Source organism: Brassica oleracea, chromosome C9 (assembly GCF_000695525.1).
Source record: "Brassica oleracea var. oleracea cultivar TO1000 chromosome C9, BOL, whole genome shotgun sequence".
In the NCBI taxonomy this organism is placed as follows: Eukaryota; Viridiplantae; Streptophyta; class Magnoliopsida; order Brassicales; family Brassicaceae; genus Brassica; species Brassica oleracea.
In genome coordinates this window covers 22,020,910-22,039,662 of record NC_027756.1, presented here as the reverse complement: position 1 = coordinate 22,039,662, position 18,753 = coordinate 22,020,910, and the positions used below count along the sequence as shown (strand labels likewise).

At 36.2% G+C, this 18,753-nt stretch overlaps 2 protein-coding genes across 2 annotated transcripts in view; both read left to right on the top strand.

Annotated features, from left to right (window-relative positions):
• The first annotated feature begins 5,837 nt into the window (after positions 1 to 5,837).
• LOC106313138 (phosphate transporter PHO1 homolog 5-like) lies at positions 5,838 to 10,551 on the top strand. The gene is made up of 9 exons (XM_013750878.1): positions 5,838 to 6,614; positions 7,715 to 8,181; positions 8,295 to 8,424; positions 8,647 to 8,767; positions 8,870 to 9,128; positions 9,208 to 9,312; positions 9,408 to 9,602; positions 9,671 to 9,955; positions 10,031 to 10,551. The coding sequence occupies exons 1-9, from the start codon at positions 5,990 to 5,992 to the stop codon at positions 10,265 to 10,267; spliced, it is 2,424 nt and encodes an 807-aa protein (XP_013606332.1). The 5' UTR covers positions 5,838 to 5,989; the 3' UTR covers positions 10,268 to 10,551.
• A 797-nt stretch (positions 10,552 to 11,348) lies between these two features.
• LOC106314567 (fucosyltransferase 2) overlaps positions 11,349 to 18,753 on the top strand; it is a 21,254-nt gene continuing 13,849 nt past the window's right edge. The window contains 8 exon segments of the mRNA XM_013752422.1: positions 11,349 to 11,652; positions 11,748 to 11,806; positions 11,808 to 11,864; positions 11,867 to 12,086; positions 12,089 to 12,354; positions 12,357 to 12,416; positions 12,418 to 12,594; positions 12,644 to 12,843. Of these exon segments, the coding sequence (XP_013607876.1) occupies positions 11,349 to 11,652; positions 11,748 to 11,806; positions 11,808 to 11,864; positions 11,867 to 12,086; positions 12,089 to 12,354; positions 12,357 to 12,416; positions 12,418 to 12,594; positions 12,644 to 12,843 (1,343 nt within the window).

The window sequence follows — 18,753 nt, the reverse complement described above, 5'->3', positions numbered from 1 at the left end:
GAGCTTTTATAAAACTTGTGGTTAGTTCTAGAACTAGGACTTACTATTTGATTCTAGGCCGTTAAGCAATGTACACTGTATTTCTCAGTTTTTGATATCATTTCTCATGTATATGGAGACTAGAGAGGAAAGACACCTAAAGTAGAACTAAAAGGTGACTACTCTCAAAATATTATTGCATCAAGAAATCATAGAACAAAAAAAGTTTGATTGAAGGAAACATTCATGGGTATCATCTTTAGCAAAAAAAAACAACATTCATGGGTATCAAGAATCAGATATATGTTATGGAGTTTATTCTTTTTTTTTTTCATATGATAGATTTTATAAGATTAAACCGGGAGAAACATACACAAAGCCGGCAAAGATATTACCTTTCCGGAGCCATAAGCAGACATGGAGTTTATACTTTAAAGTTAAAACTTTTTTTGTGAATTCACGAAGTGGATCGTTCTTGTCAGATATTACACAAGACATTATATTCATTTCCTTACTTTCGAAAGACAATAATATTCATTGGCCTTGTACTTTCTACATCGTAATTTGTGAATACTTAAAACCCTGAAGATTTATCTATGGTAAAAATGAATGTGCCTTTTTCATTGGTAGAACTGTAGAAGTAAGAAACGTGTAGGTGCAGGTGCACAAAAAAGAGTAAAAAACGTGTTATATTTACTATGACTTTCTAAGTCCAAATAGATAGAGATCCACGTAGGTAACTTCAATCACAGAAGAATATATGGCGAGGTCAAACCAAGACCAAGATAATTGTACTATTTTACTTTTGTGAAACTAGAATAATTTATCGTTAAGATCGAAGTTTGAGATCTTCAACGAAGTTAGAAATTATTCAAGTAGCTAGTTTCTGAGCATGATAAAGCTAAGTGTGGACTGTACACGCTTTCTTATGTATTTATCAAACTGATGATATAATTAATTAGATGGTATAGGTACAATAAAATAAGCCAAGATATCGGTGCAAGGTGGACTGAAAAATATAATATGATACTAGGAATTTTGCTGCGCCATGCGCATAAATAGTAATTTTTAACATAACATTTTTTATTCCAAAAGAAAATTTTGATTTATATTTCAACATTATTAATTTATATTTTAACTTCAATTGTTATAAAAAATCATAAACGTATTTTTGTAATCTTATTTCTTTTGATTTGATATAACTATTTAAATTTTATTTTATTTAAATTTTAATAAAGATAAAATTAGATTTTATAAAAATAGTTTTAATTATATTATTGTGTTTAATGATTATTTATTTATATATATATATAAATAAATAAATAAATAAATGAATATATATATCTTCCCATATAATTTTAATTATATACATATATATATATATATATATATATATTTACATATAAATATAAATTCTAATAAATTTGAGACTTTGTTTGTTTTAGTTAAACTAAAATATTTTTTTGTTAATTTAAACGATGAAGATGAACAGATAAATTTAAATAATGTTTAAATATTTAACTATCAATATTTTTTTGGATTAGTGTTACTTTATTTAGTTTATTTTTATTAATATGAGATACATATATACATATATATTATTATTTTAATTGTGATATATGAATTATTAATATATTTAATAGTTTACCATAAATAAATATTTATATGGAAAATTGATATTAATGATGATATATGAGTTATTTTTATTACCATATTTAAAATCCCTACAAAAATATTTAAATTTTTATAAGGAAATTTTACATCTCACAATTAATATGATACCATGTCACTATTTTCTAAAACCATGTCATCTATTTTAAGTGCCATGTCATATTTTTTTCAGCGAAAATGATTGTAGTGACTAGATTAGTGGACAACAATATAATATAATAATACGGTCCAGCGATTTTGAGGGAGCTTCGACCTCAATATGGACCCGAATTTGAATCCCGCTAACTATTGGAAGCAAAATTTAACATCCGAGCTCCTCCAACGTCCGATGACCGAAGCGTCCGATAATACCGCAAATTTTGGACCCATCTCGGTGGAAGCCAAGATATACTGGATTATTTAACACTATATATTAATTCAATACCTTTTAGGTATAATGTGCTATGTTACATTTTAGATATTATCTATATTTATCTTTTAAGAGTAATGTGCTATGCAAGAAAGTATATTACATATTGTTAAATAAATATTTCTTCTTTATTTCTGTAAAAACATAAAATTCACTTGCAAGATATAGATTTTGTTTATATAAAATCGTTAAAATTGATACCATATTATTATTTACTAAACAATTTCAATATGATCAATAGATTACGAAAAATATATGATACATCTGCAATGTAATTTTTTTTTTAAAAAATAGAACACTTAAAATGGAAAACAAATAAAATTTTATAAAAAAGTAAAAATTAATACCGCGATACAATTGTATAACAAAATGATCACACATCTAAAAATATATAATGTTCACATGGAAAACAAAAATCAACATAAATAAAAACACTAACACATGCGCGGATGCGCATATCAAGCTCTAGTCTATATTATTAAAGTAGAAGTCTCAACTTTTTTCATGTGTAATTTTTAAGTTGGACCCTCTCTTAAAAAATTATTAAATATATTTTGTTATTAAACTAATATTATTACACTTAATTATTTATTTGTTTATTAAATCATGATTTATTTCCACTTAATTGTTTATTTTCATAGACAAGAACATCAATTTTTTAACACTGTTTAGTTACAATCCATAAGAAAGCAAAGTTCAAACAACCATCTCTTAAAAAAATTAAATAAATTAAAAAAAATCATCAGTAGGTGACATAAAAAGCTCAAAAGAGCATATAGAAAAAATCCACCAAAAAATGAAATGGTGCCAACCAACAAACTGGTTTTTGTACTAATTCTCAAGGTGTGAACCTTACTGATCAGCTTCCTCACTGGGGAGTTGTTGCAGCCAAAGAGAACATGACGAGCCAGAGGGCTATGATCTCTGATCTCTTACCGCTTCGACTCTATTTTACAAGTGAAAGTAATGCGATGGATACAAAATAAAATAATGAGCATGAACGAAAGAGTCCATCAAGATGATACGGTAATGTCGCATGTTTGCCATCGATATGAAATATCCAAAATTAGAGGCCAAACTGTAAAAGCATAAGCTCAGATCCTTGAAACAAGCTCTTCTTTTATCCACAACTAGGTGTTTTCCTGCACCATGTGCTGTAATTTTTTTAAAATCTAATTTATATTTAAAAATAAATTTTATTAAATATTATAGATTTTACTATTTTCTTACTAATATTTAATATAGATTTGATATATATTAAATCAATTTGTATAAAACTAATAAGAATAATATAAAATTGTATAATTATCAAATATTTAACCGAAACAATATTTATAAAATTTGTAGATATATAAGACTAATGATCTTACGATTAGATATTTAAATTTTTAAGAAATTGTAGAAATTTTTGAAAGTTTTAGTAATACAAATTGTATAAGTATACAAAATAATAGTATTTCAAAATTTGAAGTGTTATATATGAATTTTTTTTTATAGATGATGTATGATCTATTACCATATTTTTAAAAAGTTTACCAAAAAGAAATATCAATATTAAATGTAATATATGAATTATTACCATATTCTAATAAGTTTGCCAAAAATATAAATCAACATTAAATGAAATTAGCCATGTCATATTTTTCCGGAAGTCATGTCATCAATTTCAGTAGCCATGTCATATTTGTTTTGTGAAATTGATTGTAGAAAGGACATGTGGCAAAATTACTTCGCAAATATAGTCTAGGGGATAGCGGTTTGCGAAGAACTCAAATTTTAAGGATCGGTTTCTATAAGATAATTCCCGCCAATTCTGACCTATGATAGCCTAACAGTAGCTATTAACTTATTAACAAAGAGAGAAAATAACCTACCACCTAAACGTTGAGGAGGTTAAGTAAATCAACAAAACACCAAAACCGTCATTCTACAAGAATCTGGAACTTAACGGGAAAACCGTCACTTCACCACGAGCCAGAAAATCTTAAAAACTCTGGTCAGAATCCATATAGAAACCTGAGTAGACAAACACACACTGCCACACCGAAATAGTATTCGTCGAAAATCATCGGATCTGCTCGTAAGATCTGACCCAAAAATGATCAAAATAATCTCACCACGACCACAAAACGCAGATAGATAATACAAGAAGATAACAAAGAAGAACAAAAGATATGAGAAGAATAAAAAAGAAAAATTGTTGATTTCCGGCGACTGCGCGTCCGAGCCGCCAGAGAGAAGAGAGATTAGAGTTTTGGTCTTTTTTTCTTTTCTATTTTTTTCTCTTACTATCATGATAAGAACATCAATTATGCCTTCAGTAACTCCCTAAGCTTGTGGTGTTAAAAAAAAATATAAGTTTGTTTTTATAATTTTTTCACTCTCTGAGATTTTGATTTTTTCAAAGGAATTCATTCGGAGAACTTGGCAAGAATACCAAAAAGAAAATTCAGTTTCTGAAGTTCCTGTTGGTTTTAAATAAAAATACGTTTAGTTTTAGAAATTATTTCTGTTTATATTACTCCATTGAAATGTTATTTAAGTTTTCGAGAGCTCACATATTTTCTAATACTTCCACACGTTTTTTTTTTGGACGAAAGAAAAAAATTGAATGACTATAAAGACTAACTGAGACCATATTGTTTTTGAAAAGTAGATAACAAGAAAACGAATTGCCAAAATAAAGAGTTAAATCATCTAGTAATGAACTAAATTCCAGACCTTGCTTCGACTTAGGAGACTACTTTAGGTATAGAGAAAATAGAGCTAGCACAATCCCAGTGTTCCATGTGATAGTGAACTTTATATGGCGGATATTCTGTTCGGTTTTGGATAGGAACCATTTGGTTCTGGATATATCGAATAAATTATTTGTATATCCAATAGATACTAATGAGATTTTGGTTCGGTTTCAGGTACCCGTTTAATATATAATTTATTATATATACAAAATATATTAGTTAACATGTTAGTTTAAGTGGTCTAGTGGTTATACACTTACATATTTGTCAATCTAACCAGATTTTGAATCAATAAAATGCTAGTTTTGTAAGTATTTAATTTTAATCTAAAAATACCACATCTATATAATATAAGAGAGTCCTTAAAAGATAATATGATTTGGTGGTTATGATGATCTCATTCTTCTTATCCACCCGAGTTTGACTGGGTTTGACAACATTTTACCTTATTTCAGAAAATTGAAACTTGTTTTTTTGGATACTCGAATACCCTTTTGATTCTCAATCCGAATTCAGTTTCGGGTAATTCGGTTTGGTTTTTTTTGGTTCCGGTTTGTTTGCCCATGATTATGGTGGATCTAGTTAATGTCATCTCATATTAACTCAAACTGCGACGTTCTTTTCTTCTACTATTAAAAGACTCGTTAATGTCACTTTTTTTTGGTCCGCCTCATGGAGAACTCTATTAATGGGCCCTCTGACGAATTTAATGCACTAATTCGTTTTTTATAATTTGGTCGATTAGATTAAATCTAAATTAGTTTTTTAATACAGTAGCAACTATATAAACCTCATGTGCACTTTAAAAAAATAATAAAAAGGTGGCTATAAAAAGGCTACTAACTCCAATTTCTCAATCTTTTTATTTGAATAATTCGGATTACTATCGAAATTTTATTTTAAAATAATCAGCTTTGCCTATTCTATTCGTTTCTAAATATGTTTGATGTCCGTGGGGGCAGTTCCCACGCGCTTTGGTTAACTTTTTCTGAAAACATTGGTGAATGGGTTTCCACTTTCAACAACTTTCAACCATATCAAAAATTGATACACATTGCCATTTTTATTTAAATCAATACATAATGAAACATAGATACTGCGACCTGTCACTGATTAACACATCCCTATAAGTACTCCTGTTTTCTTAACCACTCTTCAGACACAGAAACAACAAAGGAAACCGGAACTAATGAAGTTCGGGAAAGAATTTTCGTCGCAGATGGTGCCGGAGTGGCACGAAGCTTACATGGACTACAATCATCTCAAATCTCTTCTAAAAGATATCGTCAAATTCAAACGCAAAAACAACCCTCCCCAGGGTCACGGCCATCATCTCCACCGGAAGCTGACTATTTACCGAACATTCAGCGGTTTACTGGCAAAGTCGGGGAGAAAGAGACATCCCCACGGCCACGGTGGTGTACAGATCGGTCCATTTTCAGATTCGGACGACGACATCGAGGAAGGAATAAAATCGGCGCCGATTCTGGTCCACTCGGCGAGTCACGGATACGAGACGACGTTTCTGATGGCGGCGGAGGAAGGAGGAGAGTACGAGACGGTGTTTTTCCGGCGGTTAGACGACGAGTTCAACAAAGTGGAGAAGTTTTATAAAGAGAAAGTTGAAGAAGTGATGAAAGAAGCTGTGATGCTTAACAAACAGATGGATGCGCTGATCGCGTTTAGGGTGAAAGTGGAGCATCCTGATGGTTGGCCGTGGGAGGTGCGGACGGTGGAGATGACTCGTTTAGCTTCTAATGTCTCTATTTCCGCCGCCGCCGTCGCAGCTTCTACTCCCGCCGGTGCTAGATCCAGTAAGTAACCTAACTTAGTGAGTCGGTGATGTGCATTCTAATCGGTTTTATCGAACCGTAACTGTACGGAATCGCTAAATTGAAAGTGATAGCTTGATAATTGATTCCGATTTTCACGGACCGTAACACCGGATGGATTGAAATTGATTTTTTTTTTTCTGGTTATATTGATTATAAATTTCGGCTATGTAGAATTGTTATGTACCGAGGCCTGCGACAGATGGGGGTATCCGGGTAATTTTTAAGTATCCGGATCTTTATCCGGCGGATTCATAATTTTACTATCTTTATCTGGATCTGGGTGTCGGATATCCTTCTAAAATTTGTAATATCCGGCGGGTATCTGGATTTGGATCTTTAAAATAAATAAAAAATAATATTAATATATATAAAATATTAAAAATAATTTAAAAATAAATATATATAATGTTTTTAATTATTTCTATGTATAATATTACAAAATTTACATAAACTTTATATACACTATTATAAAAATAAAAATATATTAAATAAAATTAATTTTAATATATAGATATTACTATTTTTAAAATAGTTATTAATAAAACTTAAAGATCCGGTCCGGATTAAAAAATTAAAATATCTGGATCCGGTTTTGACGGATCCAACATTTTACTATCCGGATTCGGCCCCTCTGGATATTCGGATTTTCGAAAGGGATTCGAATCGAATCTCGGATCCAATCTGGATCTCGGATAAAAGTCGCAGGCCTACCGAGTAATATTATTGAGCCTTGATTATTTCGAATTTATGTCGAATTACCTAACTTAGTGAGTTGAGTCCGTGACTGTGCATTCTCACCGGTTTGATTCTCGGGTTTATAGAACCGTGACCCCTACTAAATTTCTAAATTGACATCTTTTTGTTGAACCGACTAGCGACAGCTGTTAAATTGATGATTGCTTCCGGATTTATCTGACAGTGACACAGTGGCCACATTTAAAATGATTTTTTTCTCTCTCTCTCTCTGGTTATATATTTCTTCGGTTTGATAAATGATTGATTCGGTTTTATCGAACCATTGTAAACCGAATCACTCAAAATTTCATGTGATTTATTTCAAATGCCGGTTTTGGTTGCAGTGAAACTTGGAGCACAAGCTTTGGAAGCAATACAGGAAGGAGGATCAAGTAAAGCTGGTAAATCCGACGAAGACGAAGATGAAGATGATGTGGAGAAAGAAGAAGATAAAGTCGTTTACGAGGACATAAGTAGGCTAAACGCTGCAAGACCATCTTCCATCGAGGTTTTGGACCGTGTCAAGATCAACAATACGAAAGAAACACCTCGTTCCACAATTAAACACGTTCTAAAGTCCTCGGACCCGGAGCTCAAGTTCAGCAGAGATAACCTGAGAAGAGTCGAGGAGAAGCTCAGACGCGCCTTCGTCGAGTTCTACCAGAAGCTTAGGCTACTCAAAAGCTACAGCTTCTTGAATGTGTTAGCGTTTTCCAAGATATTGAAGAAGTATGATAAGGTCACTTCGAGGAATGCTACAAAGTCTTACATGAAAATGATTGATAACTCTTACCTTGGTGGCTCTGATGAGGTAAAGAAAGAAGAATGTCTTCTTTTCAGTACACTTGATTGAGATCATTCATTCTTATTATGTATCTTGTAAATAACTGATCTTCTCTTGCTCCTCCTCTATTGTCGTCACAGGTTATTAGACTAATGGAGCGTGTTGAAGCTACGTTCATAAAGCATTTCACCAATGCTAATAGAACAAAAGGAATGAACATCTTGAGACCTCAAGCTAAAAGAGAGAGACATCGTATTACATTCTCCACAGGTATACTCATATTTTATACTACCTCAAAACATTTTTATATGGTTTGTATATTAATTGTGGAATAAATAAATTATAACCTCTTAAATCCGTATTTATACTACCTCAAAATGATTTTTTTTTTTTCTCTTTTGGAGAACACCTAGATTTAAGAAACTTCCAATTTTATGTTGTCTCCTTCAGCCTATGCTTGTCAGGTTCTAATTTTGGATTTCTGTTTTTTAGGTTTCTTGGGTGGATGCATGTTTTCTCTAGTTGTAGCTCTCTTCGCCATCATACGCACCCGGAACATATTGCAGGAGGATGGCCACAAAAAGTACATGAACACCATGTTCCCTCTTTACAGGTAATCACTACTTAGTCTCTATATCTACTAATCTGTACCGAACATTTTAAGGTGGAAAACTGTTTGTTTAGATACACTCTGCCTTCTTTGTTGTTCTTGCAGCTTGTTTGGGTTCATTGTACTGCACATACTCATGTATGCTGCCAACATTTACTACTGGACGAGGTATCGAGTGAACTATTCATTCATATTCGGGTTCAAGCAAGGAACAGAACTTCGCTATAGACAAGTCCTACTTGTGGGCTTCAGCATTGGTGTTTTGGCCCTTCTTTGTGTCATTGCCAATCTTGACATGGAGGTTGATCCTGAAACTAATGATTACAAAGCATTAACCGAACTTCTTCCTCTTATCCTCCTCATTGTAAGTCCATAAATTTTTTTAAACAACCAGCTTGTGAATATATGACATTATTGCTAACATGTTTTACTTTGTGATCTAGGTTATGTTTATAGTTCTAGTCTTACCATTCAACATCTTCTACCGCTCGAGTCGCTTGTTCTTCCTCACATGCCTCTTTCATTGCCTTGCTGCTCCTCTCTACAAGGTAGAACAGAAACTAAAAGGATCTCACTGATGATGATAAAAATAAAAGGCTCGTCTTAAATCTTGATATTTTTTTTTGCCTTTATTCTCATGCAGGTAACTTTACCTGATTTCTTGTTGGGAGATCAGTTAACAAGTCAGGTGCAAGCTCTAAGAAGCGTCCAGTTTTACATATGTCACTACGGTTGGGGAGATTACAAACTCAGACAAAACACTTGCACTGACTCAGACACCTACAATGCTTTCTTATTCATTGTTGCTGTCGTCCCTTATGTCTGCCGTCTCCTTCAGGTACCTTCAGAAAAAAATCTAGCTGTCTGCTTCATTCATATTATAACATTTGCTGAATACTTGTGCAGTGCTTGAGACGTCTATTTGAAGAGAAAAACGCAGAACAAGGATACAATGGCATAAAGTACTTCTTGACAATAGTGGCTGTCTGCTTAAGGACAGCTTATAGTGTGGACAAGGATAATCAATTTGTGTGGAGAATGTTAGCCGGGATCTTCTCAGCTATTGCTGCCATTTTCTGTACTTACTGGGACTTAGTCTTGGACTGGGGTCTTCTCAACAGGACTTCTAAAAACCGTTGGCTCAGGGATAAACTCCTTATCCCGCAAAAGAAAGTTTACTTCATCGCAATGGTGCACTTATAAGCCCTCATCTTAATAGATCAAAACTGATTTTTCTAGTTCTAAAAAAAAAACAAAACTGTGCAGATCTTGAACGTCTTGCTTAGATTTGCGTGGGTGCAGACCGTGCTGGATTTCAACTTCTCCTTTATGCATAAACAGACGATGGTTGCTGTTGTAGCCAGTCTTGAGATTATCCGCCGTGGGATATGGAACTTCTTCAGGTTAGAGAACGAGCATTTGAACAATGTGGGAAAGTACAGAGCATTCAAGACGGTTCCATTACCGTTCAACTACGATGAGGATGACGACAAAGACAACTAGTTGTTCGATCTCTTGTCTTGAAACTGTCTAGTGTCAGATTATTCAACTATATTCATTCACATGGAGTAAGAAAGAAGACTGGGTATACAAAAGCTGACCCATCAAAGATCAAGAAGGAGATGTTAGTCTCAGTGGCTTGTGAGTTTTGTTTTTTAAACGTTGTGGTTAGTTCTAGGACGAGGAGTTACTATCTAGTTGAGGGGAGGCAGAAAATCCATTAAGCAATGATGTACTATGTATTTCTCGTTTTGAGTTTATTTTTTTAATATCATAAGTTTCTCATGTATATAGAGATGAAAGAAACCAAGAAACAGAACTAAAAACTGACCACTCCCTAATATTATTGCATCAAGAAAAATACTCAAAAGGTTTCCCTGAAGGAAACATTAATGGGTATTGAGAAAATAAGTACCTTTAAACAGTTTGAGTATCTTTTTAGGCCAAGGTTGCTTAGTTGAAACAGTGTCCTTTTGTTTGTTCTTCAGCTGAAAATGGATCAGTTTGATACGTTGAATCAAGAATCCTCTCGTTGCTATAGACATATGCTGAAGAATCAGGTGGTTGCCGACAGATAAAACTTTTCGTCTCTTCTTTATCTTCACCTTGTCCATGCATGACTATGGAGATCATGGACAAGATGTTCTTCTGTGAAGGAGACCAAATCTTTATAGGGAAAGTCCCTTTTGGTTGATCGTTACGATAGACAGAGGATTTTTGATTCCTCATGTGAGACATTGTGAGGATATAAGCTAGGGACTTAAGCTACTATGATTCTCTGTTGTTTGTTTGTGATTATATGATGTATAACACGCTCTATCTTCTTAAATTAGAGTATTTATTAAGTCAAGATTTGTGATTTTGAAATTTGCTCAAATTAGATAAATACAAAAAGTCTTTATTACCAAAGTTTCAGTTTCTTATTTTTTTTATGGTAAGGTTATAAGTGAATGTGAATCTGACTGTCTTTACATCTTCTCATACTCTTTTTTTTGTTTCCTATCTAGCAGATGAAGAAGGGTGAAAGGGAGAAGAGATTAGATTTGATATATACTTTCGTTTTCCCAATTCTTAGGGTTTCTTGATGGATCTGTATCCTTCCAGAAGGAGATTATCTATTTCCAAAGCCATTGATAAACATACTGAAGAACAAATTGGCGTCCAAGAAAAGAGATACAGGTTGTTTGGAGCAATGAGGATCACTGAGATCCTAGCTTATTTCATGGTGATTTTCCCTGTTTTGCTAGTAATCATAGTTATCTTTGGACAGGAATGGTATGATCAAAGGAATGGCTTTGCAGAAGCATCAAGAATCATGCAAATAAAACCAGAACCAAATGTGACATCCACAGATGATTCAACCTTGCAGAGTGATCATGATCCAAAAGGTGTAAAAAAAAAAGAAAAAAGATTATAAATATGTTTAAAACGTTTTGCCTTTGTGATGGGTTTTATAAAATTTTCTTGAATGTTTTTCCATCAGATTCTCTGCTTGGAGGACTACTTGTGTCTGGTTTCAACAAAGATTCTTGCATGAGTAGATTACCAATCTCAACCTTCACCGTATAAACCTTCTTTGTATCTCCTTTCAAAGCTTAGAATAGAGCTTATGAAGAGCTTCACAAACGATGTGGACCAGGAACCAGACCATATACCAACGCTGAAAGACTGCTTAAACCGAAACAAATCGGTGATTTAGACTCAGAAGGATGCAAGTATGTTTGGATGGAGTTTAGTGGATTAGGCAACCGGGTTATAAGTATTGCCTCAGCGTTTCTGTGTGCAATGTTGACAGATAGAGTCTTGGTCGTTAAGGGAGGAGAGAGTTCGCTGATCTATTATTCTGTGAACCGTTCCTAGACACCACTCGGTTGTTACCAAACGACTTGACATGAGCTAATCAGTTTCGTGGCTTTGCTCAAAACTCAGCTCATTTCCATGGAGATATGCTGAAGAGGAAACTGATCTACGTGTCTTCGGTTTCGTCTCTGTCTCATCTTTACATCCATCTAGCTCATGACTGCAACGACCATGACAAAATGTTCTTCTGTGAAGAAGATCAGAGTTTACTAAAGAGCGTGCCGTGGTTGATCACTTGAATCGTTACCTTTTCCATCCTTCAAACAATATGTGTGGACTAATCACAAGGTACTTACTATAAAGCTTACTTAGCCAAAGCTGATGAGAGGATAGGTCTTCAGATAAGAGTCTTTGATGAGAAAAAAGATGTATCTCCACAAGTCACAAAGCAGATCATTTCTTGTGTTCAAAGCCAAGAAGTGTTGCCAAAACTGATCAAACCAGGAGAAGAACAAAAGCAGCCATCACAAGTACTTTTTTTTTTTTTTTTTTTTTTTTTTTTTTTTTTGATCAAATCAGCCATCACAAGTACAAGAAGAGTTTAATAAACTGAAAGCTGTGTTGATCACTTCTTTAAAAACAGGCTACTTTCAGATCTCGAAAACAATGTACTGGGAGAATCCAACGGTAACTAGAGATGTGATCGGAATACATCAGCCAAGTCAGGAAGGGTATCAACAAACAGAGAAGCTAATGCATAACAGGAAAGCTTGGGGCAGATATGTACTGATAGAGTTTTGTAACTTGAAAGACTTGCGAAGAGAAGTACTCATTTATTGAATAATAGAAATAGCTTTGCAAGTTCAGATTCCAATCACTATCTCATGGCAATAGCGATTTTCATCTACGACCTCATAGCAATCGTTTCTAGACTCATGACGTCTAAAATCAACATACCAAGCATAAAGAGTAAAGCAACGACTCTATTCGTATTTAAAGAGCCTTCTCCTCTTCTTTGAGCTCCAAAGGCAAAGACTCTAGCTCACTCCCAGTCTTTCGTTTCTCAACCTCCGTGGCCACGTCATTAACTTCCTCATTTTGAATCTCCTCCACTTGTTCCTCCACGTCACCACGCTCCTCATTTGCATTCCTTTTCTTCTGGCGAAAGTAACCTCTCTTATACTTATCAATACTCCTCCCTTTGAAACCAAGCTTGTCCTCAAGCTTGAAGAAAGGATACAACTCCTCAAACACCTGTAACAACATCCACGAGTTCTCATGAGTAGGACGACCCAGCCACAGAACCAACAGCTCCAAATGTCCTTGTGCATCATAGCGAGTAGCCAACACCTCATGTGGTTCTGGAGCCACCTCCAACTCTTCAACACCCTCCAAAGGCAATGGACATACCACCTTAACAACTCCTATAGCGGCCTTCAGTTGAGAGATGAAACACCGGATGAATTCGACTATTCACAGGCAACTCCAACTTGTAAGCTAGCTGACTAACCCGAGCAATCACCTGGTACGGTCCAAAATACTTAGCAGCCAACTTAGGACAAACCCGCTTTGCCACAGACTGTTGTCGATAAGGACGGAGTTTCAAGTACACCCAAGACCCCACTTCAAAAGAAACATCTCGACGATGTTTGTCTGCGTTCTTCTTCATAATCTCTTGAGCACGACTCAGGTTCTGTTTGATCACAGTTAACACTCGATCACGCTCACGTAAGGCCTCCTCCAGATCAAAATTCGATGTAGAGCCTTCCTCAAACTTCACAATCGCAGGAGGCTCCCTTCCATACACCACCTGAAAAGGAGTAGTCTTCAAAGCCATGTGAAACGACGTGTTATACCAATATTCTGCCCAGGGAAGAAACTTGTGCCAAGTTCGCGGGTGAGACGAAGCGAAGCACCTAAGATACGTCTCAAGACACCGGTTAATCACTTCAGATTGCCCATCAGTCTGAGGGTGAAAAGCAGTGCTATACTTGAGATGAGTTCCCGCCAAGCGAAACACATCCTTCCAGAACGCACTCAAAAAGATACGGTCACGATCTGAGACAATTTTTTCTGGAAATCCATGTAAGCGCACCACACCATCAATGAAACAATTAGCAACATCAACCGTAGAGAACGGATGCCTCAGGCTCAAGAAATGAGCATATTTGCTCAGCCTATCAACCACCACCAAGATCACGTTAAACCCTTGAGAAGTCGGTAAAGCCTCAATAAAATTCATTGCCAAATCCTCCCACACACGTGATGGCAACTGGAGAGGTTGAAGCAGTCCCGCTAGTGATAGTGTCGACGTCTCATGCGTTTGACAAATTACACACTCCGCCACATATTTCTGAACATCCTTTATCATGCCTTTCCAATAAAAAGAGCGTTGAATTCTCTTCAAAGTCTTGAAAACTCCGGAATGTCCTCCCATAACACTATCATGAGCATCGTGTAACAGAACTCAAATAAACCTCGACGTCTTTGGTATCATCAACCTCCTTTTATACCACAAGCGTCCTTCAATCACCTGATAATTCTCCGAAACAATAGACTTGACCTTCACCTTCTCCAATAACACTTGAATGGACTGATCATTCTCAATTTCATGATAAATGTCCTGAAGTTGTAAGACTGAAGGAGAAGTCAACGCCAACAACAACATTGTATTCAACGAAACTTCCATCCCACACATGCTTCTAGACAACCCATCAACCGCTTTATTTTCGCATCCGGTTTGTAGAGAATATCAAATTCAAAACCCAACAACTGCACCAACCACCTTTGATACTCCACATTAACCTCCCTCTGCTCCAATAGAAAATTCAAACTTCTTTGATCCATATGTACTACAAACTTCCTTCCAATCAAGTAATGTTTCCATTTCTTAATTGTCATCACCACTGCCATCAATTCTATCTCATACACCGGCTTCAGTTGCTCACGAGGAGTGAGAGCATGACTAAAGAACGCTATAGGCTGCTTATCTTGCATCAAAACCGCGCCCAGTCCTACACCAGAAACATCTGTCTCTACAACAAACTGCTTCTCAAAATCAGGTAAGGCCAATACAGGAGCAGAACACATCGCTTCCTTCAATTTCTCAAATGCTAACCGAGCTTCGTGTGCCCAAACAACTGATCTTTTTTTAGTAAGGAGGTTGGTGGTTTAGCAATCACCCCGTAACTCCTCACAAACCTCCTATAATAACCTGTTAATCCTAGGAACCCACACAGCTGCTTCACGGTTTTAGGAATAGGCCATTATCTCATTGCCTCAGCCTTCATACTGTCAGTCGCCACACCATTACCAGATATGATATGACCTAGGTACTCCACCTGATCCATACCAAACACGCACTTCTTCTGGTTAGCAAACAACTGGTTATCCTGGAACACTCGTAGAACAGCCTCCAAATGTTGTAAGTGAAGTTCCATTGATGAACTATACACCAACACATCATCAAAGAACACCAAGACGAAGTCGCGCAAGAAGGGTTTAAGAAGCTTATTCATCAATGCTTGAAAAGTAGCAGGAGCATTCGTTAAACCAAATGGCATAACCAGGAATTCATAATGCCCCTCCACTGTTCGAAAAGCTGCTTTAGCAATATCACCTTCAGCCATGCGGATCTGATGATAACCAGAACACAGATCAAGCTTCGAGAAGACCTTGGCGCCATGTAACTCATCCAGCAATTGGTCAATCACCGGAATAGGAAATTTATCAGAGACAGTGGCTCTGTTCAAAGCTCTGTAATCGGCACATAAGCGGTAACTCTTGTCCTTCTTCTTCACCAATAAGACATGACTAGAGAAAGGGCTAGTACTGGCTCTAATGATTCCTGCCTCCAACATCTCCGAAACCATCTTCTCCATGACCATCTTTGTAGTGAGGATAACAGTATGGACGCACAGACACAGTCGTGACTCCCGGAAGCAGTTGAATCGAGTGCTCATTACCCCTTACAGGAGGTAGAGGTAACGTAAACACTGCCTCCCAAGAGCACAACAAGGCATCCAATGCAGACGCACCTTAGAGATAATGTGATATGGCTTCAGAACTACGAAGAGAAACACCTTGCTTTCCCTCCATAGCAGCATAGCTTGACTGCAACGATTCAAGAGACGAGCGAGGAGAATGTAAGCTTCTGTCACCCCATACCGTAACCCGCTCATTGTTATGAATAAAAGAGAGCTCTTGTTTCTTCCAATCCATCTCACACTTCCCAAACGTCTCAAGCCATTGCACCCCAAGAATAACATCCACTGACCTCAAGTCCAATGTAATGAAATCAGATGAGAAACTCGAGTTGTTCAACTGGAACATAACCACCTTACATACACCAAACGCCTTGACAATCACCCCATTGCCAAGCAAGACATCCAAGTTTTTATCTTCACCCACCGTCAAACGCAGCTTTTTCACAATCTTAGGTGAAATAAAATTATGTGACGCCCCACTATCCATCATAACTATCACCTCAGAATTGTTAATTCTGCCCAGCAACTTCATTATTTTTGGAGAATCAATCCCCAAACAAGCATTCATCGATAATGTTTTTAGCTCAGTAGCAACCTCCTCTTCACCCAACTCGTCCTCCTCATTGTTGATACATGATTTGTCACATAATCCTTCCCGCCAAAAGAACAAGTTGATTAATGGTTCGGTAAATCTCAGTTTAGTAGAAACGGTTTGACGTTTGGACCGACTTAAGATCGAAGTGGTTAAAAGACTTATTCAGATATTATTGAATGAGCCAAGATCATTTATTTAACTAAAAGATATACACATTCCAAGAATTAAGGAAGTCAAGGCTAAAATAAAGGAACACGTGCAACAACATACCGAGTTCGACGGTGGCGAGCTTCTCTTATAAAAAGCAAATACGTAGCTCTCGAAATGGGGGGCCATATTTGAGGGAGAACAAGCTCTCATAAGAAAAGAAATACATAAATAAAAGAAGAGATAATATTAGAGGAGGAAGGAGAGACCACGCTTCCTCTACATAAGATCACACTTAAAAAAGAAATGGAGTTCTCTACTTCTTGGTAAGAGAGCTCGAGACTTGAAGAGATTCCTCACTCAATAGGAGAAACGTCCATAATACTTATAATCACTTCCATGATTATTGAATCATTATGTTACAATCTCATTGACCACAACGATGAACCTAGATCATGCAAACGACACGAGCTCGTAAATATGATGCCGTTTACACATAGTCAATGTCTCACACAAGACGAACGAAACAAGACGAACCCGACGTCTCGCTCGAGACCGACAAAACCGACATCTCATCCGAGATGATCATAATTGAACTACGTTTAGACTTGATCCCATGACGGGTACGTAGGCAGCTCAACCACGAGTTCAGTCACGATCTTTCTCTCGTCCGAGATCTCGATGTTATTCGACATAAGAATAAAGTCCATTCTTGTCAACTCGAATCCAGCTCTATCGTTGTGTTTTGAGGATATTATCTCCCACGAAGTTCTTTCTTCCCCAGTTTTACATCTCAAACACTATCAAATACTTAGTGTAGATTCTAGGATCTACATTTTGGCGCCGACTATGGGGAAGATAGACAAAAGACATCCTTACTTGGAACCCGATCCTAAGCTTCGAAAGCACGAGAATGGATCCGACCTCCGCTACCATCGATACTACTGAACCATGAAACGATGATATGGATCTATCCAAACCCGACGCGAAGATCGAAGACAAAACTTCACCGAGACCATCGAGCAAACCGGTCTGCCCCAGAAAAAAGAGACGACTTGCCATCATCGATCTCAACCCCCATCTCTTCTCCGTGTCTTCGCTAAAAACCAATCTAAGGCTTGTAAGCACGAAAATGGATCCATCTCATGTGGTTCCTGATACCGCAACAAATGAGCCATCAAGCCGCGATGGCATTGATCTTGCTAGATCAGAAACAACCAAATTCAGAGAAGATATGTGGCCGTTTTCTGTCATGATGTTTCCATGTTTGCCAAACGATGAGAGTCACGCTTTCTCGAGCTGTCTAAATGTGATCGCAATAGATCACATATGCAAAAGAGATCAGATTCCTCCACTTTTCAAAGAAGAAGAGCAAGAGTCTTAAAGACCATTAATATGTTCGCCATTGCTTCACGAGTCAGATACAACAACGTATTTGACCAGAATATAATCCCTTATCTGACAAAGCAGCTCAATAAAATGATGTTAGGAGTTTTCAAGGCTCCTAAAACAAATGTTGTAGTATAGTGATTGTCGAACCAGTTCTGAGGGATATCAAAGCACCGAGAATGCAAATACTCACTTAATCTAAGTGCAACCAATGATTTAGATGAGTTTTAAACTACTACTAATACTAGAAAGCAATTACAGAATGATACTTTCTTGACTAAGGGAAAAGAGAACTCATGGGTATAGGGATTAGACCTTGGGTGATCAAGTTTCGAACTAAGGATGACAAACAATCAATCAAACTATCAACCTTAAGCCTAGACACAATTCTAAGCAAGCTCTATGTCTAGATGAATGCTCATTTGCTAACATATGTCAAACATCAAATGTCTTTGGTTGAATAATGTGAAAGCAATCATTACTAACAAGTCTATTAGCTATCTTAGCACCTTTAACAACAAATGTCTTTGGCAAAGTATACTAAAAGCCTAGGAGAGTTGTCTCAGGCATTT

Excerpts from the sequence above, each read along its gene's own strand:
- LOC106313138 (XM_013750878.1), top strand. The coding sequence starts at position 5,990 with ATGAAGTTCGGGAAAGAATTTTCGTCGCAGATGGTGCCGGAGTGGCAC. Across the intron at positions 8,182-8,294 it reads ACCTTGGTGGCTCTGATGAG|GTTATTAGACTAATGGAGCG; the intron begins GTAAAGAAAGAA and ends TTGTCGTCACAG. Across the intron at positions 8,425-8,646 it reads TCGTATTACATTCTCCACAG|GTTTCTTGGGTGGATGCATG; the intron begins GTATACTCATAT and ends TCTGTTTTTTAG.